Source organism: Ictalurus furcatus, chromosome 1 (genome assembly GCF_023375685.1).
Source record: "Ictalurus furcatus strain D&B chromosome 1, Billie_1.0, whole genome shotgun sequence".
In the NCBI taxonomy this organism is placed as follows: domain Eukaryota; kingdom Metazoa; phylum Chordata; class Actinopteri; order Siluriformes; family Ictaluridae; genus Ictalurus; species Ictalurus furcatus.
Genome location: NC_071255.1, coordinates 19,797,297 through 19,821,739, shown reverse-complemented (window position 1 = coordinate 19,821,739; position 24,443 = coordinate 19,797,297). Strand labels below are relative to the sequence as shown.

General features: G+C 37.9%; 1 protein-coding gene across 1 annotated transcript; it reads right to left on the bottom strand.

The window, feature by feature from the left end:
- Positions 1-935: 935 nt before the first annotated feature.
- Positions 936-23,909, bottom strand: bcl3 (BCL3 transcription coactivator). Its single transcript, XM_053631604.1, has 9 exons — positions 22,501-23,909; positions 21,334-21,457; positions 11,617-11,725; positions 8,697-8,913; positions 6,314-6,402; positions 5,977-6,054; positions 5,360-5,527; positions 4,898-4,964; positions 936-3,468 (listed from the first exon to the last, which is right to left on the bottom strand). The coding sequence occupies exons 1-9, from the start codon at positions 23,027-23,029 to the stop codon at positions 2,954-2,956; spliced, it is 1,896 nt and encodes a 631-aa protein (XP_053487579.1). The 5' UTR covers positions 23,030-23,909; the 3' UTR covers positions 936-2,953.
- Between the last annotated feature and the right edge of the window lie 534 nt (positions 23,910-24,443).

Here is a 24,443-nt window from a genome sequence, read left to right as displayed (position 1 = left end):
TGGATTTTTGATAATACCAAGGATATCAAAGTCTACCAAAAGAGGTAGCGCTTTTTCACACTTAGCTCCTAAACTCCGGCGTACTGCATCCGGCGAGATTTTGCAGTTTGCAACCGATGGACACTATGCGAGTGAAAAATCCCATAATGCAACGGGACTGGTGCGGACGAGCTCAGGAAAAAAAATGGCGGAAGACAGCGCGTCAGCCTTCTTCCTGTTGGCTATATAGAAAAGAGAAAAGTTATTATAGAAGGTAGGCCCAAGTAGTCAGGTTACAATTTAGGAAATTGATAAAATACGACCTGTTTGGAGAATGTTTTTTATAGTTCATTTTGACTTGTCTCCAAGTTCTTTGGATCCAGAAGGATTAAGACTGATAAACTATAACGCCTATATATTATTAGCCAATGTACTATGTGTTAAGAAACTGATGGAGGGCTAAAAGTAAAGTCTTATTTATTAATGTTATGGCATGGGTCTAATTGGATCAATGTTTAATTTGACTTCCTAATAAATTCTTTATTCTAATATTATGAGATACTGGATTTTTGATTTCCATGAGCTGTAATCCATAGTCATCAAGATATATATTTAATTTTATGTGTAATGAATCTAGATTTTTTTTTTTTAAAGTTGCACTTTTTGAATTCAACTATGGAAAAAATTAACTTTTCCACGATATTCTAATTTTTTGAGATGCACCTGTGTGTGTATGTATGTATGTATGTATGTATGTATGTGTGTGTGTGTGTGTGTATATATATATATATATATATATATATATATATATATATATATATATATGGCTTATAATAAGCATGCATTAAAACCTCTGAGCATTGATTTGGTTAATCAACCTAGAATTCAGGGTTTATGTGATGGTAAGTTAACCTTGCTACCTTGCACCCTTGCTTTCTGAAACACCCCCCAGATATCATTGTTGTTAGATTTTATTTAGAAGAGAAAGGGCAACTTTTGCATGTTTTATAGGAAAACAAATATTTTGCAGTCATTTCATTATTATCAAAATACTTATCCCATTAACTAGAATGTATTGTTGAGAAAGGGACTAAATATCTTTCTGAAAATCTACATTTTATAATCACTATGCAGTGAAAATGTATTTGCTATACTTTGGATTTGTCCATTGTGGTTTGCTCATACATTGTTTACAGTTAATTTATAAAAAGTGCTGCTTGACCAACATGCATTTCTAACAGCCTAAGGCCTCCTTAATAAAACAAATATGAAGTTAAATGGAAAATCTCAGCTTTTTATTTTGGAAATTGTGAAATGCCAAGGGCACGTTATGGTGATTTTGACCCAGATATCAGGAAGTGAAAGCTGGAATTCTGCTCTATCAACTCATATTCATCTTTTGATCTCAAACCCAAATATGTACAGTGTATTGAAAGAACAATAATATATATACTATACAGACAGTTTTATTAATGGCAAAAGGTAGGCATGTATGTTATTAGAGAATAATGATATAAAATTCAGATATGGGGATTCAAACTTAGAAAGAAAAATCTATTTCTTTCTGTAGTCATAATTAATATCTTTACACTACTTGATTTATGCTACTTGAGCAAACGTCTATGAAACCAAACGCTATAAAAGTTTTTTTTCATTTTGTCCTGTGTATGCAAAATGTTGCACTTAACTGTATGTTTAGAGAAAATATCCCATATATGTGTACTTTTTATGGAGGGAACTTCCTCTACAGTAATGGGGAAACTCCATGTACTCCACTAAATAAACCCAGAACTAAAAATATCTGAGTCTGATTGGTCTTTAGGTTTTTGTTTTGTTTTGTTTTTACCAACCAGCGGTAATAGAGGACAAATCAGTAAGGAAAATACAACTGAGGAACAAAGAACACAAAATCCAGTCCCATTTATTGACCTCTCTCTCTCTCTCACACACACACACACACACACACACACACCCACACACATACACATTCACACACATTTTATTTCACATTTCATAACTACATCATGAAAATAAGGCATTTGTAATGGAGGCACATTCCACCTGAGTTACTGTCATACTCGGTGACTTTTACAGCTATAACATGAGATATACAGTGGGGTCCAAAAGTCAGAGACCACTAGTGATAATGCTTCTATTTTGCATTCTTTTCTAATTTAATGCAACAATTTTCATTACAAAGTATATTATTGACAACAACTTGAGAGAAAAGTAGAATATTTGAAATATTTACATGAATTTCCGAGTTTTGTAGTATTTGGTATGTCCCCTTTTAAGGTTTAAGGACAGTGTGCACTGAAGCTGGCATAAACGCCAGAAGTTTGTGCAAAACCTTATGATCCATTTTTGATCAAATACATCAGAGTTGTCTGAGCACATGCTTCCATAGAAGAGATAAGGCATGAGGAAAATCAGATCTTTTGTACAAAGCAATAAACATTGTCAATATAATAAATCTGCTTAATATGAAATAGGGACCTAGAAATAGTGCAGAATTTTAAATATTCAAGATGTTGAACATTTACTGTCTTTGTTTTGAAATATTTAAAAATTCTAAAACCTTCTGTTTATTTCCTATTTTAAATTTTAAAAAAAAACAAACAAGCCAACAAACAGATTTTCAATGTGTTCTGTGTGACTTCTGGACCCCGCTGTATGTATAAATATACAACATGTATAAATAATGGAGGTTTCAATGCTCCACATTGTATTGTTACAACAGTTTAAAACTATATTTTTGAATGAAACTATATTTCTATTCTCAGATAGAATGAGATTGTTTCAAAATACAACCACAATCAATCATACACAGTTAAGACAGTAATTGATCTGATCATAAATTATAGGCTACATTTTTAAAATACCTCTTGTAAGATGGGCCCGCCACATCTATCCACACACTCCTTGTTCAATATTCTGTAAAAACAAGTGCAAGTATAGACATTTCACAATCAGCTTATGTCTTTTCCCCAGTGCTTGCACTCAAGTTAGATATGTCAGATTGATCACTGTTATGGCTGGAGGGCCGTGACTGCATGCCAGTGGGCTGGGATGGTGATCGATGAGAAACAGGAAGCCCATTCCTGGCTGGAATTAGGATGAACTGTGTGTCTGAGGCATAGAGAGGTCTTTGTACATTTGGATAGTAAGAAGAGTGACCTGGCATTACATGTATGTGAGGACCAGAGGGCATGAGTGTGTCATAACGGGGTGGTTGGTATAAGGAAAAAGGATGAATAGACAGCACATAGTCCGTACTGTTAACTGACACCATATCATGAAATGTCCTGGATGTCATTTGAAGATCCTCTGCTTCTTGCGTTTCCACTGGTGATAGGTTCCCTGATCTGCTTTCGCCAGATTGACTGTGTGGCGAGTATGTGCGTGGAACTGTTGGAGAGAGAGATGTGCTGCGATGAGGGTTTGGCGTGGCCAATGGCGAAAGGCTTAAGTTGTTTGGAGATGGGGTACCTGAAAAGATTAGAGATTGTTTTTTTAAGCCAGTTGTCAAAACTGTCTTAAAATGTTTAAAAGACCAGAAAGTGTTGTTGTATTGTTATCTATCAGTTTAATTACATTTCTCATAGCAAGGTGGAAGCATTGTTCCTTTTAAAGCAATCAACTTCTAAATAGTAAATCCGTTTAATGACAATCAGAGACAAATGCTACATTATTTAATTTTCTTACAATATTTTACATGTTTAGAGCGAATAAATAATGAAGGAAAGTGAAACGAAAGATTTTTTAATTTGATTCTTTCATGTCTTTTTTTTATCAGCACTGTGGAGCTATTTATGCAGAATCAGTGTTTAGTCACTTAGATGAATGTGTAATTTAACAGCTAGCAACATTTTAAAATTAAAACCGTCTCCCATTCACTTTTAACATCGTATTAGGGGACAAGTTGGAGGAGAGCCATAAAGGGTTAATGGATCTCTGAGAAGAGTTCAAAAGCCTTTAGTCATGCTTTCAAATAAATGTTTTCCATTAGAAGGGATTCTGAATAATCTACCTCAGATAAAGACACAGCAAAAAAAGTAACATTCTCATCTCAGTTAAAGTGCCTGTTTCATTTGAACAGACAACAATTAAATAGTCTCTTTCACAAATCACACTTTGCTGTTTATGAGGTCCTTGTTCCTCTTGTTTGATGGACAGCTAAGCTACTACTCCGAAAGACTATGAAAGCTTGGGGCTTTCCAAAGTTACTTTGGTTTGGCTCTCACATGCAGTTCTGACAAAGTATAACCTCTGTTCAAAATCTCTTATTTATTAATAAAGTGGCTAGTGTTTACATATTTATGGAGATGAGTTTTAATTGTAGAAGTAATGTCTGTGAAATAGTACAGTAAAAAGTCAGTTTGAAAATTCATACAAGCCATCTTATTGGCTTTCAAATGAATGAAATCACACAAGTCATAACTTTAAACATTTCTATGTGTCAATAAATGTTTGTTATTGTATCAGTTATATAGTTTTAAGATTGTGTTCATAAATATACAGAAAAAAGATAGCTATTTTCATTTCTTATGTCCCATGACACTATATTTATTTGTGATACGTTTTTAATGTGCATGTTTTAGGGGTGTACGGTAATGTCATTATTTTTTATCTGTATCTGTTTATTGCTCAAAATATTTGTATCTTTTCATGTTTGGATTAAAACCTGAAGTGGGCAGTTTTTGAGATGTAGTTGTAGGTGAATTTTGCTGAAAAAACTGCAGTCCTGATCTAAAGAGCTCTGGCGAGCTTTCTTAAAAAACATATATTTTGCCTATTATTCATATCTATATTTGTATTCCTTTAGGACACTATTATTATCTGTTCAATCTGAATAATGTATTCATATTCGGTTACATCCTGTTACATCCCTAGCAGGTACATTACATGAGAATCTTACCATTGAAGCTGTTCTGAGTTTTCAGATTGTGGCCTCGTGTAGGCTTTCCACGTAAAACATCGGATACCTGATCAGAAAATTGAGAAACATTAACATAATCTGCACTGTTCACCTAATCATTTCATAATTAATACGCTGTTTTATATGCCACAAACTGGAATTTCCTAAACCTCAAATATACAAAAAGGCAGTAACATGCAAATACTGGTATTGACCACTAATGGGCAGCATTAGCATCTCAATGACATGATGAAAAATGATCAGTTTAATTTTTCCAGTTTGTCAACACACAAATATGTACAATAGTTAAAAAAAAAAAAAAGAGATGAGAAATTATTTAAATTCTTATCATTAATATGATAATATAATAGTAAACCATTATTAACATTTATTGTACATATTCTTCAAGGTTCTTTAACACCTTTACCAGCATTTCATCTTAATACCCCCTCACTGTAGTACCTTCTTGTTCTTGGCCACCATAACGGCAGTGTCATTGTGATAATTCTTTAGACTGCTGTCAGCTCCATTTTTCAGTAGAACTCTGACAGCCTCTACTTCTCCACGGCCACAGGCAATATGAAGAGCTGTGTTTCCACTGTATGACTGGGAGTTCACATTACAGCCATTCTGAAAAAGAGAGCAAGACAGAAAGAGAACCGAGTAGTCTCTGACTTTGTCATCGCAGGAGTAAATGTCCCATCAACAAACTGAAATATTTATATAATGCACAATTTAACTTATTCTACTTAATCTTTACTTGACCTTGCAATTTTAGAGGATCAAGGGATAAACGGTGCCATTAAACAGAAATCACTCAAATTAGCAGGCACATTCTTGTACAGCTACAATAAGGTGTGTATAACAGTTTGTAACTTAAACATATGTATGTGTCTATAGTACAGGTCAGAAATACAAAAGAAAGAGTGGAGATTTTAACTGTGACAGTTCTGTGGCATTCACTGGAATCAACTGGTTAAAGGCCTAGATAGTATCTGAGTCATAAGCTGTTGAGGAAATACAACTGAAAACACACAAAGCAAATAAAACAGAAAACAGACACAGAAATATAACCACACCTCAACGAGGAAGTTAATCATCTCCATACAGCTCTTCTCCACAGCATGTATCAGTGGGCTGCGACCACTCTTAATATCCTGTGTTGGAAAGGACAACAGCATTTACCACACATGTATTTAAATTTTGTCTGCAATAATGGTGACACAGCACATGAAATGTACATTGGACCACAGCCTTTAAGGTAATGATACTGGTACAATTGTGGCATCTCATGACGTGAATAAGCCAAAAGCTGCTTACTACTGAAAAGAACCGACGTATGTAATATGTGCATGATGATGACAAAGGTAAGATTTGTGGATGTAGATGATGAGGTAGGATAGAGATTGTACTCACTACAGCATTAATGTCAGCTCCACTGTCCAGTAACATTTTTGCCAGCTTCTTATTTCCATCCTGAACAGCTAGGTGGAGGGGTGTTAAGCCTAAAATTGAATATATTATAATATATTATAATATATTATAAATAGCCTTCTAAAAACAAACATGATTTTCACAACCTACTCAAGCTTGTGTGATTTGGCAAAATACCAATACACAAAATACATATGACTGACAGTGTATGCTTCGCCAGTGATTTCAGGGGCTTTCTGTTCCTAAATTAAGACACTCTCCTTCTCCTCTTCTCACCTAAGTGATAATGTAAAAAGCTAAATTAAAGAAAAAAATCCTTTATTTTCTCCTACTTTACTGTCTGATTTTAATAGATGTAACATGCTTATGAGAGATGCAGAGACTGAAATATGCTGTATTCAACAAAGCATGTTGTGTTCACCATCTAAATGTTTGGCTCTATTATGATTAGGCACATAAGCTGAGAATGAAAAAGCCAACATGGTCTTCCAAAACCCACCAGCTAGTAAATAAAAGCACATACAACATAAGGATGTCCCTTTGTCATCAGAGCCATATCTCCCTATAGTTCTCACCTGGTTTCCCCACTGAAGCTAAGTAGGGTTGAGCCTGGCCAGTACCTGGATGGGAGACCTCCTGGGGAAAAACTAAGATTGCTGCTGGAAGTGGTATTAGTGAGGTCAGCAGGGGGTGCTGAGTGGGGCCTAAGGCCCAAGTATAGTATAGATGGGGAGGACACTATACTGTAAAAACCCAGGATACTTATGGTAAAATAGTAGGGGTATACCCAGTTGTCCGGGCGAAAATCCCCCACTAGCCCTTCTCTATCATGGCCCACTAATAATCCTCATCCCTGAATTGGCTACATCACTGTCCTCTCCACTAATAGCTGGTGTGTGGTGGGTGCACTGTGGCTGCTGTTGCAACATCCAGGTGGATGCTACACACTATATAATTGTATCTAACTAACTTTGTTGTTTCCTGAAATTTGCACCTGTGTGAATGTTAGCTTATAGATCATCCTTAGCAGATATACCCTTAGAAATGACTTATTAATAATGTCATAGAAAAAGATTAGTGCTACGGATATGGGGCTATACCAACAAGATGGTAATATTAAAGAAATACGCTGTATATGGCCAAAAGTATGTGGACATCTGACCATCACACCTCTATGTGAGCCTTTCCGAAACTACTGTCACAAAGTTGGAAGCACACATTTGTCTAGAATGTCCTAATGCTATAGCATTACAATTTCCCTTCACTGAAACTAAGGGTCCTAAACATGTTACAACCTGAAAATGCCCCTGAGCACAAAGTGAGGTCCATGAAGACACGGTTTGCTAATGTTATAGGGACAGATTTTGAATAACCTGCAAAACCTCTGACCTCAATCCCACTGAACACCTTTTGGGATGAATTGGATCACTGCATCCCAGGCCTCCTCACCCAACATCAGTACATGACCTCACTAATGCTCTGAAGGCTGAATGAGCAAATCCCCACAGCTGCATTCCAAAAACTAGTGGAAAGTCTTTCCAGAAGATTGAAGGCTGGAAAGCAGGAATGAGGGGACCAACTCCATATTAATACCGATAGTTTTGGAATGGGATGCCCAAAAAAGCACATATTGGTCTGATGGTCAAATGTCCAGATACCTTTGGCCATATATTGTATTTATATGGATAAAGTTATAATATACCAGTATAGATAATTTCATCATAAAATGCTACTTCAAGGTGCAGCACTTCCATTGCTACATATTAAAAAAGTTTTTGTTCTGAAAATCCATTAAAGGTTAAAAGCAATCCTCATATACTGATTTTGTCTTTTTCCCCAATATTCTCCCATCAGCTTTCTCCCCAACTGGGTCTTGCCAATTCCCACCCACTAGATCTCGCCTATCACAAAAGGAGGGTGAAGGCTAACAAATACTTCCTCTGAGAAATGTAAAGCCAGCCTCCGCATCTTTTTCAAACTACTGCTCATGCTGCATCACAGGGCAGTGCAACACTGGGAGGAAAGTGCTATTTTGTGTACTACGAGAAGCTAGCGCGACCAACTGGTTTTGCCATTTAATATAATCCTCTTTGAAAATCATCATTTTGGTTTGCATGTTTTGAATTGCTAATTTTATTCATTCATCTTCAGTAACCACTTTATTCTGGCCAGGTTGATGGATCCAGAGGTTATCCTGGCAACACTGGGCACGAGGAAGGAACACACCATGGATAGGACCCCAGTCTATCAAAGGGCACCATGCACACACACTTTCACTCACTTATTAAATCAAGGGACAAGAAACTTCTGAATGAGCTTTCTATGGCATTGTATTTTATCTGATTCAGTCAAGCCTAGCACTCACCTTCAAAGTTCCTGTTGTTTAGGCAGGCCGAAGGGCAGCATGGTAATCGGGAGAGATGAGAGAGTATTATACGGAGACATGCTTCCTGCTGGTGCTCACAGCAAAGATGCAGTGCTGTCTGTCCATTACGGTCCAGTGCGCCAGGGTCTGCTCCTCCCTGAAGAAGAACCTCCACCACACAAGGCTGGTGTGTAATGACTGCCAAGTGGAGAGGAGTCTGAGGACCAGAAAGAGGAGGGTCACAAACAAAGATTAAATCACTTATATTTGCATACTCATTTATAATTCATGTAAATATACTGTACTGTACAACACATTACTGCAACAGCAACTTTACAGTGGATCACCGAGTATTGGTCGTGCTGGATTATGTAGACTCTAAATATGAATCATATCCTGGTACATTCCCATAAATGCAACCTGTCACTAAGAACCCGTTCAACAGGTTAAAGGTCAATGCCATAGACAGAACATTACCAATAAGATAAGGCACAAACACACTTACATACACACAAGCATGCACTCACACATACGTCACACTATTAAACCGCACACATACAGCACCCATAACCCTTCTCTTATGTTGACAGGTCTGTCTAAAAATGTCACTTGACTATTCCTCTCCGATTTATGATCATATGCTGATAAATGAGCTTAGTTTCAGTGCCAACAGGGAAAGCTGGCATTGGGCTGGCTCACCTGAAGCTAAAAAGGGGAAAAGAACAGACAGGAAAAAGTACAGTGATACAACAGAAATTCCATTGGTGTCACAATGCCTGTGGCTCTCCCTTCCTGTGAAAATGATCCAATATCTGAGAATTAGAGTCATTAGACATGACACAATCCTACACTTGTCTGTATATGTATATGAACACACATGCAGATTTTGCTGAATTGTGAGAAATTTATACCAGTAAAAATAGCATAAGTATAACAATCATTCTAATACAGAGTTTATCTTGAGTTGCTAATCATGTATAAATATAAATTATAAGCTTATCATTGTTCAAAAGCAGAACCAGCTGAACAAATTCAACATTGCAGCTTTAAAGTGAATATAGAAGCAGAACGAAAGAAAGAAAGGGAGAAGGGAGGGAAAGCCGGAAGCAAATGAGTGGAAGGGGAGGGAGAATGGAAGAATGGAATTAAAAAGGGAAAATCCCTTTCCTCTCCCCTGCAACGTATCTTTAGAATCACACTTCTGCCTGAAAATGGCTTTTTCTTAAAGTATAGTGGATGTGCAAGCTGGGAAAAATATTTACATAAGATAAATTCCTGCATGGAACTATGACAGAGCACAGTGTTACAGGGCATTAGGTGTCTTAGGAGTTACTGAAAGCAAAAGGCATAAAAGCCAAAGTACAGGCAATAAACAATGTTTGCTATATCCAAAATAATTCCTCACATTAATGTTGATAGTGAAACTTGTATTGAATTATTTGTACTTTGGTTAGAATGTGCACATATACATGTAGATACAGACACACTAAATGTATCGCAGTGACAAGTTGGCCTGTTAATGCTTTTCAAATAATAATAATAATAATAATAATAATCAGAGATTCAATGAAAGAGAGAGACAGAGACAGAGAGAGAGCGCGCAAGCGAGAAAGCGAGAGAGCGAGAGAGTGAGAGAGCGAGAGGAGCGTGCGAGGGGAAGTCCCTGAATCTACCCTGTGAACTACAAGTACAAGAAGGTATGTTGAGAAACAGCCAGAATGTGAAGGGGCATCATGTGACTTCTCGGAATGAGGATACTTAAGTTCATGCACACACACTCACACGCACACACAGCAGCTGCTTTAATCAAGCACACATTTACAACACACACTTGCTCACATTCTCCTGCAGCTAAGCTTTGGACCGAAATCAAAATGCAACAGAACTAGAAAAATGCATAGATAACCCATGCACCATTTATTTGCATGACAAAATATAGTAATAAACCACCCCCTTTTTTTTGTTTGGTTGATTGTGTATCTTTGTTAGAGATGTTCCTAAATCTGTAGAGTGTCACTCATCAAGAAAAGCTGGTTCAGAATCTTTATCAGGCATTTAAATGCCAGTGAATGATGGTCAGTATACAGATTCTATAGAAGTAGCAAATCAAGCTAATATAGAGAGAGTAATACTAGGGTTAGCACTTTCCTAAATACACCAGTCAGCTGTATTTAATTTTGAAAACACGACTTGTTCTGTATTCCAGGAAGTTTTGACAAATGGTTATTTTATGGTCAAAAGAAAGAAACAAAGGCTGTTCAATGTCAGCTTGAAGAATCTTAAAACCCCCGATAATATTTTCTTTTACACATCCCTTACCTTGACACAGAGTTCACTAGTGCATGTACACATGAATACATGCTCTTATATGGAATGTACGGTTGTTCAGTTTTGGGGAACTGATGTGAATGAAGACAGGATATCACACAAGACATATTGACAGTTCACAGACACGACTAAGGCGCAGCTTCTGGTAACTGGCTTGCTGTGTGTATGCTGAGTGAAACCTCAGCATGAAGTATGGTGATTTCTGAGGTTTGGTTAAACATGAAGCGGCTAGCTCAGATGATGAGAATGGTGGAAATGCTGCTTTAATATGAGAGAGAGAGAGAGAGAGAGAGAACAGAATGTGAAAGCTTGGGGACACTCCACTGAGTGTGAACTGTAATCATAAAGCAATGTGGGAAGTTGGAAAGGCAGTTCCCAGACAAAGGAAGACTGGTGTACAAAATACGCCGTGCTCATGAAGGTGCTCATTTAAAAACAGAAGTGAGGTGGCACTGCGTCAGGGATTGATAACTTACCAGAAAATCATGTGCTTCCTCTTGTTTTCTACTACAATCCCAAGGTGCAATATTATTGGACCTTGTTACTATTTTGTTTATTGTTTAGAATGTGTGTCTAAGTGCATGTATCCTACCTGTCTTAGGTTGTTATACAAGTCCAGGTCTTTGCGTGCCTGACGTAAAATGTGGATCAGGCAGTGAACTACTGCCTTGTTCTCCTGTGCCACAGCAATGTGTAGAGCCCTGCAATAACACACACACACACACACACACACACAAATTCATTAATCATCCATACAGTGACTAACATGGAAGAAAACATCTGTATATCTTATTTAAAAAAAAGAAAACAAGCTAAAAGTGTTAACTTATAGTATTTAAAAGTATTATATTTTTCTAATTTTGCAATATGTACACATATTTGCATGTATTTTGGGCTATTACAAATATCGACTTAATGATAAGTCAACTGTTTAACTTTGAATGTTTGACTTTGAATGAAGAACTTGTCACAATATAATATCATTCCATCCATCCATTCATTTTCCATAGTGCTTATCCTACTGGGTCATGGGGAAGCTGGAGCCTATCCCAGGGAGCGAAAGGCACAAGGCGGGGTACACCCTGGACAGTATGCCAATCCATCATAGGGCACACTCACAGACACATTCACATTCACACACCTATTTATATATTACGGACACATTCATACATCACAGATACAGTAATTAGCCTACCATGCATATCTTTGGACTGGGGGAGGAAACGTGCTAACCACTAAGCCACCGTGCACCCACTATATAATATTATCTATAATATTATAATAATAGTGAATATACAGTAAGTAAAACAGTTCTAGTAGTAGCCATGATGTTTCCTAGACGAAGTATATTACAGCTACTTTTCAATCAAACAGCAAGTGATTTTTCTGTTATTAACAGGTTCAGGTTTTCCCTCAAATGTTATTTCATTAAACCTATGTTTCTGTACACATAATAAAAGGTACCAAACTGTTTTTTTCCGTTGTCTCTGGGGTGATACCATCAAGGGCACCTATTTACTTGGGAAGGTGCATGTGTACCTCTGATTTGCTTTTAGAAGGTAGATCTGTGGTAGATCCAATTATGTATCTTAAGTTCTTTTTAAAGGTATACTACATTCATGCTTTCAAGTAAAAGATACACACTAAAAGTACAAAAGATGTATGCTTAGTGGTACCACCCCAGGGACACTCAAATCTTGACACCTTTATTTCTAAGTGTATGATTGTTTTCATTCATCATTTATAGTTGAAAAACCCTCAGTTCTCTATTGACTTTTTCACCCCAACTGTCAATGCAACATTCATAATTTGCACATAGACTTAACCAAAAAACTGTTATCTTGTGGTCTCAACAGAAAAACTGTTATCTGTTATTTAAATGGCCACTATACAAATCACTGCTTATAAATCAAAACCACACATTCTTTCAAACAAGTCAGTAGATGTTAACCAAGTCCTGAATGTATCTGAGATAACATTCATAACATAAATAGATAACATATCATATGAAACAAACTTCAGTCTCCCTAATACAAATCAAGCCGGTGACTATTGTATGCACAGGGTAATGACATGATAATTGAACCAGAAGCTTTTCTAGGAAATGCAAGTTATATTGTACTACACACACACACACACACACACACACACTTGTTTTATTATCCTTATAAGGACCTTCTCAAGACATAATTATTAATACAGATAAGTAACACTATGCCTACACATAAATCTAACCCTAACCTTAACCTCAGTAACCAAAAGGAAACCTTTAGGCACTTTTAGGTTTTTTAAATAAAAGCTGCAGTTTTTGTATTAATAAATATTTTCTTCATGGGGATCAGCCAAATGTCCCCACCCGGTCAAAAAAGTCAGATATTTCTATCCTTATGGGGGAATTTGGTCCTCAGCAGTATATAAAAAAATGCCCCTCACACACATACACAGAAGTTGAAATACCCACCCAAAACACATGCCACTTTTAATATTAGACTCTCTGGGTTTGAAAGCTGGGAGAATGATGGACTGATTAACATAGTGATCCATCACCTGAATCTGTGACTCATGGCTTGTGAAATCATAAGCCTACATGAGTCATTCTGCACACAATGTCCATATATGCAACCAAATTCAGTAAATGCAGGGAAATCCTTATCTCCCATCTTCTCATAAGAAAACCTCCACCTCTCTCTGTGAAAAGCAACAAGAGGTACATCTGTGTGAAAATGATGGAAGGATGCAAACTTTTTTTTTTTTTTTGATCTGTGTGCTTTTTTCTAGAGAGACTTCCAGTAACAGCTACTTTAGTTTGAGGTCATTTCCTGACATCTGGGACAATGGCACTTTTCTGTCTGTTTTGAATAATAATCATTACAATTAATGTTAATTTATAAGAGCTTTCAGTGACAATCAACTTTCCCCATGAACATTTGAATAATGCTCAGAGAACAAGTTAACACCTGTCTTTGTAAATTCAGTCTTACTGTCTTGAATATAAAAAGAATATTCTCATGCACAAAAAATTGGGTTCGAAAAGCTCAAGTTATGGTATTAACCTAAATATATTGTATAAGAAAAAAAAAAAAAATAAAATAAAATAAAAGGGTCCGTGGTAAAAGGGCTTACGGTGCCACGCCAGGAAATAGAAAAAAGAGCAGGATTTTTTGAAACCACACTTCCTTAGTGTGTGCAAATAAAAAAAAGGAAATAAAATGTCATTTTCTACTATAAACCTTTCATCTATCAATATTACAAGTGTCGTACTTGGGATTTTAAGCATAGAAGAATTCAAACTTCCCCTTCAGGGTTCTTAGAAAAAGCATCAAATCAGAGCTGAACAAATCTTTGTGCATGATTAGAAAACTGAATGAGCACACATCCACAGGGAGATAAGAAGTGCTGACTCGCATTCCTGAAATGGAAAGCGTCGGGCCATGATTGCTTCATGCTGGCCATTCCAAGCAAAGTACACAAAAAGGAAGGATAGAAGCACCGTACTATCACAATAAAGGGTATAACACAACAGTTCCAGCAATGATACACAAGCAGATACATTTCCTCCTCATTTATTACATACATACACGGTAATCTTATAAACATACAGCAGAGTTCTCTTTGTAAATCTCTGCTGTATGTTTTTAAGATTATAAGAACAACTAGCCAGTCACCGTTCATACTACAATGTGACAGTCAGTCTGTATGATGCAATCACTTTAGAGGCTGTACACATAACAATACCATCTATGTTCCTGAAATATATCTATTTTCCCCCTATTTATTATGCCAAAACAGCAACTATAAAAATACAAATGATACAGCAGGGATCAAATTGGAAGAGGAAGCTGGACTGAATGACTGTTTTAGCTAGCCATGACTCAGACATATAGACGTAGTCTGTACAAAAATCGCAATGTCACACATTCTCTGTTCCCTGGTTCTCTTCTCTAGTTTGAAAAGCAGAAGAGGCCAAAATAGGCGTTGTCTTTCTCTTTCCCATAAGTGACTTCACCATGCTTGACATGTTGCTAGAGCATGTGGTACATTTCCATCACAGGTCTACTTATCTTAGAGATATTATTCATTTTATTTTCATCATACTTTGTTAATTAAGATGATTAGTTATTGCTAATGATGCAGAATAAATATTCCAATTACAATTGCTATATACATTCAATATAATATTTTGTCCATTTTTTTGGCCCTACCTGAAACTGTGCCAAATTGCCAAATGGTGACATTTAACCTCTGATCCATGGAAAAAAAATAGTAGCCATCCTACCATTTCATATATTCCCTTTACAATTTGTGTGTATCATGTTAAGCTGCTATTGGCATTTGATGGTGTCCAGAGATTATATAAGTATGAGGGTGAGTCAATAAAAGACTTTTTTAATGTTAACTTTACATTGTTTATTGCAATAGGTGCAACCTGCTGCATGTAAAGTGCATAATGCTTGTACATCATCTCCATTTTCTGGCTGCATGTGCAGCGACTGATCCACCATCTGATTCACTTCTTCATCTGGCCAGAAGGTCTTTCTTCTCCTTTAGTGGTCTAAAAACATGGAAATCACTTGGACAACAAGACACCAGTATGCAGAAGTTCAGGCTGTTTTGACCTGATTGCGGGTAGTAAATAATTTTCTGAGGAGATCACATATTTTCTGAGGAAATATGTGGCACTGGTCATGGTGACACCCCTGGACGTGTTATTTATGTCACACTTTTAAGAGTTTCATTTGACTTGTAACTAAGTTATTTAGTTTTTATTGACATTTTAATGGCAATGGATGGCATTTAATGGAAAAGGGTCACATTAGACCCCTTAACATCTTTGTTTCAGATTTAATGCAAGTATCGATTTTTCCACAATAGTTTGGCAATAAACTACAAGCTGATCTATAGTCAATAATGGAAACATAGATTTAAATTTATGGAATTTGGCAGATACTATCTAGGGGAACTTACAGTTATCTCATTTATATATATAAGCAGTTGAGGTTTAAGAGCCTTTCTCAAGGGCCTACTAGTGGCAGCTTGGCAGTGCTGGGATTTGAACTCTCAAGCTTTACATCCAGTAGTACAATGTCTTAACTACTGCGCTACCTTTGAACTTTGGTATCACAGCCCCATTAGACTGAGTAATACTTAGATCTAAGTAATGTACTTTGTTTCTGCTGTTCAACGCTTGCAAACTCCACATCTGTTGTGTATTCTAGTTAACATGGGATACTTTTATCATACACTGTAAATAATAAATTATTCTAAAGCCTTAGGAAGTAAAATGCTTTTGGTTGAGTAGAATACAAAAATATTGGAGTTAATATCAAGTATAATATAGTTGATATAGCAACACATACCATGCACATACACCTGAAATAGTGTTAAAGTTTGACCTTTGACCCTTGGTACCACATATTAAGAAATGATAACCCCATTTTTTTTTTATGCACCCTACCTACTATGAGGTTTGTAGAGTTATGGTCACAGTTATGGTTAGCTGTTGTTCTGTATATGCATGAAGTACATTTGATGTTTGGCTATATTTCACAGAGAACTGTTTTGACTTTGCTCTTCATTGCTGATCCACTCATTCTCACAATCTCTTGCTCTGTCTGACTCTGTTCTCTACAGATGAAACTTTAGGTTCCTGGAAGTGAGTGAGAGTTAGTTAGACCGCAGCCCAGATAAAGCCAGTGCTGCGTATGTGCGGCATCCTGTACAGGCCAGAGACACAAAAACCTCACATCCCTTGTGGCATGGCCCGCTGTGGCAGTAAACAAAGACAGAAGGGAAGCTGAATATGGCACAAAAAGCCAAGCACTGTGTGGAACTATTTACCAGAAGACAGCTTGTTTCAGCAACAGTACAAAGGACTGAGAACACAATGTCAGAAGAGGAGCCTTGGTATGTTTTGTTTTTTCTGCAGCATGCAGCCATAATGGCTGGGCAACAAGCAAAACTACTCAAAATTGCAAATACAAATTTGACTTTCTTTTGCACACCTCTATCATACTTATTTGGTATCAGTATCAACTTAAAAACATGAAGCCAGATAGACTTCAGTTAAAGTAATGCAAAAGTCACTCCCTGTATGCAGAGAAGTGAAGCTATTCTGGCCTGAGACAATTTACCATAAGAAAAACACAAAACAGGAAACAAAACAAAAAAAAAATGCTATTAAAACAAACACTTAAACTAAGGTATGTATGGCTACTATCTGATTCTAAAATTCCCTGTTATTGAGCCAGAACTTACCTGACCCATTGCCAAACACACATCAACAACGTCAAACATTAATGCGCATTTAATGAATGTTGCAACCTGCTGCATGTAAATGAAGCTGTCTCATTTGGCTTACTTGAAAGCTTGCTGTGGTATGTGTGCTTAGTGTAGCCATAGTGCACAAAAAAAGAACAAAAAAGAAGGTACAACCCACTATATACCTCAGAAGTAATGTGTGTCTTAAATCACAACAATAGCATTACATGACAGCATACTTACTACACTGTGCATTATTATCTCTATACTGTGGCCTTTAGAACAGGACTTTTCCCCTATTTTAACATCCAGAACACAGGAATATGTTTAATGTTTATTGGCTTGTGTGCATATAACAATATCAGCCACATCATTCCACATCAGATTGTATAGCCAGGTTAAACATTTGATGAATTATATCCAGTATCGGATGGCTCAAAGCAGTGCAAAGTTCACTGAGAAGTTTTCACTGGATTTCAATGCTGTATCTATTGTGTTCTATATCTATGCTGTTCTATTGTATAGGCTAATGGTAATAACAGACAAGGATTGAAACACCAACAAACCCATTATTGATAGGCTACCTGCTATAGGTTCTGAATAAACAAAAATTAACTGCACAACACTAGGTGTAGTCTTTGTTGGAGTGGCAGGTTTCAGTATTGTTGTTGTTTTCATGATTGTTAATCATCTTGATAACCTTAGGATTTGTGTCATTAATTTTAGTTTTCTTTAAAACATTACTTGAAAAAAAGCTGATCTTCTGCTTCCTGTTTGCCATTTTTGCTTATCAAATGTGTGGGTGGCATTTCTGCTTTAGAGGCTTTACTGTGATGTCCTTGATATGATTTCCTCAATACACTCATTAACTTAATTAAAAATATGAGCTGATTATGCCCCTTTTCCTTACTAATTTCTAATACACCTATGAGCTGATGTGTTGACACATGTGTATTTTGAGCAGGTACAACTTTAACTGTGGAAAGTTTGGCTGAAATATCCTGTTTCAAGATACAATGGCAATGAGCAGAGGTAACTTGCTTAATCTCTAATGTCATCATTCCTAGTCACTACCTGAAGATCAAGCTAAGAAACTCCATTTCGTAGAATCATTAACCCAAAACATCTTGCCAAGAATGTATGTTGGGTTCCTACAACATTCCATATACCCAACTCATACTTATTCATGTGTGGTGGAGCAGAGGTGGCTAGATAAAGAGAGGACTAAGGAAGCAATGTAATGAAAGAAAGACAACTAGATAATCATTACATTATTACATAGATAACGAATTGCATCCATTTAATGCAAGACATGTATCCACTAAGCTGTTCTATTATTAAGGGTTTGTAAGGCAGGGTCTAGAGAACATTCTGTAAAACACCAAGTATCACATCCTGCATACAAAATCAAAACACATCTGAAAATTTTTTATTTGTATATTTCATCTGAAATATTATTATTATTATTATTATTATTATTATTATTAGAGAGAACATGTTAAAGCATACAAGGTCCAGAGGTTCAGAGAAGGGAAAAAGAGAAATTGTAAAAAGGGGGGGGAGAGAGAGAGAGAGAGAGAGAGAGAGAGAGAGAGAGAGAGAGAAAGCAGTGAAAGCGGAAGTGGGGAGCGGATGTTTGGGTTTTTGAGCCCATTCATTTAAAAAGGATTTTAAAAAAAGAGAAGAGTGGGGAGAGAGAGAGAGCGCGTGAGATAGAAAGAGAGAGAGAGAGAGAGAGAGACACCTGAGTAAACCGCAGACTCGCGCGCTAACACTGGCTTTCCCGAAAATGAGGGTCTGTAAAGCGCTGAGAAAACAACAAGGTGAGAGGATGAAACACCCATTGACGTAAAAGCCTTAAAGCAGCAGATTACAGAGAAGAGGGGAGTGTGTTTGTGTGTGTGTCTGCGCTTCATGTTGATTTGTGTGCTGAAGTACAGCTACTGATGTAACAAGACGATACAAGCCAGGAAATTGTGTTATACCAGAAACCACAATTTACCAGCTTAATTCATTAGCATATGATGGTAGGGTAAGCTTAACAGTGCAAAGAGCAAAAACAACTAAAAAAAAAAGTTGTGCAATGAAAACATACGTGCAACGTACAGTGTATATGTAGAGCACAAATTGAAATCTAAGCACTCAACAACTTTCTATGGTCACAACTCTGTCCTTCTCACTCATCCTCACCTCTTGAGGATGTACACTCATTCAATCTGACTTCTGATCAATCTGCAGGTGTCGTTTTTGGAAAGCCAAGTTTCACTCACATGAGTAGCGAGTGACATTTTCAAAGCTAGCTGTAGGTGGTTGTTTAGGATTTACAGTAAGGGTATGTTTGTCCATGCATGACCAAGCATATGATGTATTCATCTGTAGCATGGCCTTCCTCAGCTGTCTATACAGCGTGACTTACAGAAGTGCTTTGTTGGCTCCATCAAAACTTTGTCATGCTAGTTACACACTGTTACCTTTTCATTTAAACCCCACTCAGTCTACTCTGCTTCTCACACAAAGAGACCCAGTGAAATACAGGGCATTGATCTACAGTACTACAGCACCACTGAGTCTAATGTAAAATGCCTCTACATTTTTAACCTTGTCCACTCATTTTCCCCCACTGCATCAATGCCAAAGAGAGTCCATGTGATGAATCACAGGAGAAAGGAGTTACACTGTATACTCCCAACAGAAAATAAAGTGACTGAAGAATGCGGTGGGCAGAGATACACTGATACCATTTCGAAACCACAACAAAAAGTGAACCTAATTCCAGAAAAGATCATGTGAATTGTCTTAGAAAGTCTTGGGTCGAAAATACAGATAATATAATAATTGCTTTAAAACTATAATCCTTATAGTCAGTTAACATTAAACTGAGCTCTCTGGACTTTTCATCAGAGTCCAAACTCGGTTTGTCTCAAACTCGATTGGTCAGAAAGTATTGATTAGTTTTCTATAACAACACGGCCCTTAGGAACTAAAAACACTATGTTGCTATTTAGCAAAGAAAACTTATAGCGGTTGATATGTTCTAAGCTTTCTCTAAGGAGATATTTATTAAATATGTATGGACTGATAGTTTGGTGCTAATGTTTATAACAGCCAGTATGTTTACAACATGAGAAAGTCTTGAGGACAGAGGCTTTTGTGCTTTTATCTGAAACATGACAAGCTGTGTTTTTTTTATAGTCTTATTACCTTCAAGAGGGAGAAAAACGAGTGTTGCAAGGGAACAACTGTTTATATCTGCCCTGACATGGGTAATAATAGTGATGACTTGTTTCATGGATGTTCCACCACATTACATAGGCTATATAATATAAGTGGTTTAAAAAAAGTACGTGTTGTTCATTAAAAAAAAACCCTGATTAATCATTAGCAAAGTGTTGTGGTTGAAGAGGAATAAAACACACTGTAACAGCACACCCCTTGGGAGATCGCACGTTTGAATCCTCACAATGCCTGAGCCATCCGTGGCCGGGAGTCTAAGATGCAAATTTAGCTGTGCTCTCTGGGTGGGCATGGTGGCATACTCATTCTCTCTCTTGTCACTCAGAGTGACACTAACCAGTCAAGGGTGTATGTGAGCTCATGTATGCGGAAGAGGGCAGACAGCACTTTCCTCTGAGTTTGTTACACTGCCTTGTGATGCAACATGAGTAGCAGTTCAAAAAAAGATGCTGCATCTGTCTTCACCTGTCTCAGAGGATACATGTGAAAGCTCTTACCCTCCCCACCTGGTAGCCATCATATGACAGAGAAGAGCAGGCTAGTGGGTGGGAAGTGGCAGATGACCAAATTGGGGAGAAAATGTTTAATTCCTTACAGAGCTACCTGTGCTAGCTCACAGTGGCAGCAAGGTAAATGCAGTCAGCCACTAAATTAAACTAAATTAATGCAGTCAGCCACTAAATTTTATTGTAAAAGCGCCTGTCAGCCAGGTGCTATCTTGTTGACACGTTCATGAAATATATTATTATATTTTATCCCTGAACTTCAAGAAGGCAAAAATCATTAAAGGTATTGTCCTGAAGAATAAAACACTTACGTGTCCCCATCTTCATCCTGGTGTGTTGCCAAATCTACCTCATGCCGCAGGCGATCAGTATCCTCCAATACGTGAAGCGGAGTAAGTGTACTCGCATACAGGTGAGATGGATAGAATGTATAATCTATAATAATGAGTAAGCAAAAGAACCATTAAAATCCACAAATATGCCCTAAAGACTGCATAAGTTAACTAACATGACATCATCTAACTCACATTACAATAGAGAAACTGAGTTTTATAGCAACAGGACCTTCATAATAACAGCTTTCGAGTTGAACTCAGAAGAATAGCTGAATCAGTGCATTTATGGCATTTGGCAGACGCCCTTATCCAGAGCAACTTACATTTATCACATTTATACAACTGAGCAGTTGAGGGTTAAGGGTTCTGCTCAAGGGCACTACAGTGGCAGCTTGGCAGTGCTGGGATTTGAACTCACAACCTTCCAATCAGAAGACCAACGTCTTAACCAATGAGCATCCACTGTCCACATTGCATTGGGACTATAACAAGAATGTTCTGGATAGCAATCGGAAGTTGTTAAATGTAGCTCAAGGCAACATTTCCTGTGATTTTTCTGCTTAGACATAGGCTACAGCAGCACTGTAGACTAATCTGAAATGCTGACAGGGCTGTTTTCCCCCAGAGACATTTATGATCCCACTCACAATCAGCTGCTGACCCACTGACATGTTCTGCAAGGGGCTACTAAGCAAACCGAAACTCCCTGTTGATTTACAGAAAAGTTTCACAATGACAACATATACTTGTTGGACTGACCATGACTGCGCAATCTTCTTTTTGCGAAACACTCATACACTCACTCACTTACTCACCCACACACACACACACAAGCGTGGCATAGGCTAACTTTGAGTGTGGAACTTCAGAGTTCATAAGAATTATGAAAAATAATAGCATTACATGCTTTTATGTATGCTGTAGCATGTATCATAATGTATACTGTGTGCATAGACTATAAGACTTTTCCTGTATGCCTGTATGTGAACGGTGGGGAATAAACATCATTTGTGTCCAGATCTCTAATAGACTAGGTCGGGTGTCTGTCTTTCAAGAAAAACATCAATTTAATCAGTTTCTCAAGATTTTGTCTACAAATGCGTGAAACAGATAAAGATCCTATACATAAAAGTTCAGACTCACACGGAGTGGTTGGCACTAGCTGTAGATCGCTATGCGCTCCTCCGGGAACCGGGCTGGGAACAAACTGCTGCGTCTCCGCGTTCAGTCCACTGCGCACACTGCTGCACTTGGGCACTTTGGCAGGACTAGGACTTGAGTCTGTCTTCAAAACCTTGCCTGGTGGCTCTCCCACAGTGCTTTCTGATCGGTCCAGAGGTTTGTGGTCCGTACGGACAGGACGTTTTCTGATCGGAAGTTTTGAGGTAGAGGTCTCCGGCGACTTGCCATCGCTGTCGTTCAGCCTCTCACACTTCACTTCCGATGCTACAGTAGCTTGTCCATGACTATCCTTGCATTCTTTGCTGCCCGGTTTTATCGCAGGGGAAAGGGTAGGAGATCCTCTCGAAGAGCACTCCACCTCCTCGATCTTGGGTGTCCGATCTACTATTTTGGTTTGTCTTGTAGTCCGATCTGTGATGTCTCTTGTTGTGGTCCTCAGGTCGAGCGGCGCAGATGCTTCAGTGTGAACACCGCTCATGGTCATGGTCATGAATCGTAAATGAGCTCCCTTAAAGACGACCTTTCCTTTTTTTTGTCAGCCCGGTGGCATCTTAAATCATGCTACAGGTGCATAAAGCAAAGCCCCACAAAAAAACAAAATACAAAAACAAACGCTGGTCAAAATCATTCAATCTGGAGCTTCTGATTGGTAAATTAAAGACGCGCACTAATATCCACAGACAAGCCTATCTATACTAGCTTGTTAAAAACAAAACAAAACATAAAAAGCCTAACATTACAATCACGAGCGACTCATGTAACTATTGTTACTAAAACGTTGCTTCATTCTCATTAAATACCACCTGGAACTGGATTACTACAGGATGGCAGTTGTGCGTAATAACGCGCAACACGCAGCCTGCTATCCTCAAGGGTTAAAAACACTGCGCACTGTCGCGGAATGGATTCATCTCAAACTTAGTTTCTCTCTCTCTGTCTCTCTCTCTCTCACACACACACAAGCACGCGCGCGCGCGCACGCACGTAGAATGGGGCTTTTCCCTTTCACACGATTCTTCCTTTGGTCAAAAGCTTAAACCGAAAGCACCGCATTTTATTAGTCTAGCTGTACGATACAACAGGACACATATCCGCTCTAGACATGTCAAGACGCAGAAAGTCACTATGGTCACTTTACATGCCACTGTAGGCTAATTGTCTCTTACAGAGAAGTCAGATTGTATTGTAGATCATTGAATCTAGTCTACTGAGTCTGAAACGAACCTCTTTCTCGGCTTCGCTGCCAGTGAAACATCGCGTTTGTGTGGTGTATTTTAACTGTTAGGAGCGTTGTTTATGTCTGTAAAGTTCATTCTCACTAACTGTGAAACGCAAAGCATGACTGAATCGACGTATTTAGGCAGGACTGCTGTTCTGTTTCGTTAGCGGTAATCTTATCGCATGGATTCACCATTCGCCACAGAAGGAAGTGGGCAGCCCATGGGGATCTCCCTCCTCCGCCTCTTATCGGGAAGCCTTCTCCTCGCAACTTCCTTCTGTACAGTCCTCAGTGGGTCAGAGCGCTCTTATTAGGGTGACAATGACAGTTCAGTCTTGCAGAATGTCATGTTCTCAGTATTAATACTTGATGATGACGAAAGACGCATTTCCAATTCTCATTCAGCCTGTAGGTGAACACATCTGCCAGGGTTTTTGTCTTTCTAATAAGGATTCTTTCTTCGCATTCCAGTTTTTGTCAAGAAATTTAACCAGAAGGGTTGATGCAGAGGTGATATTTCGCTAAGACAGTGGTTTGTCCAGGCTAATTGAACACCTCCCTGGTCTCTCACCCCCCCCCCCCCAACCCCCCAATTTCCCTCTTAATGTCTTCACTAGCTGTGAGATTTCATTTACCTGGGCCCATTTGGGACTTTCCTGAACACTATGGGTGAGTAGACTGTCAA

Excerpts from the sequence above, each read along its gene's own strand:
- bcl3 (XM_053631604.1), bottom strand. The coding sequence starts at position 23,029 with ATGACCATGACCATGAGCGGTGTTCACACTGAAGCATCTGCGCCGCTC. Across the intron at positions 8,914-11,616 it reads TGTATAACAACCTAAGACAG|ACTCCTCTCCACTTGGCAGT; the intron begins GTAGGATACATG and ends TCTGGTCCTCAG. Across the intron at positions 6,403-8,696 it reads AAACAACAGGAACTTTGAAG|GCTTAACACCCCTCCACCTA; the intron begins GTGAGTGCTAGG and ends ATTCAATTTTAG.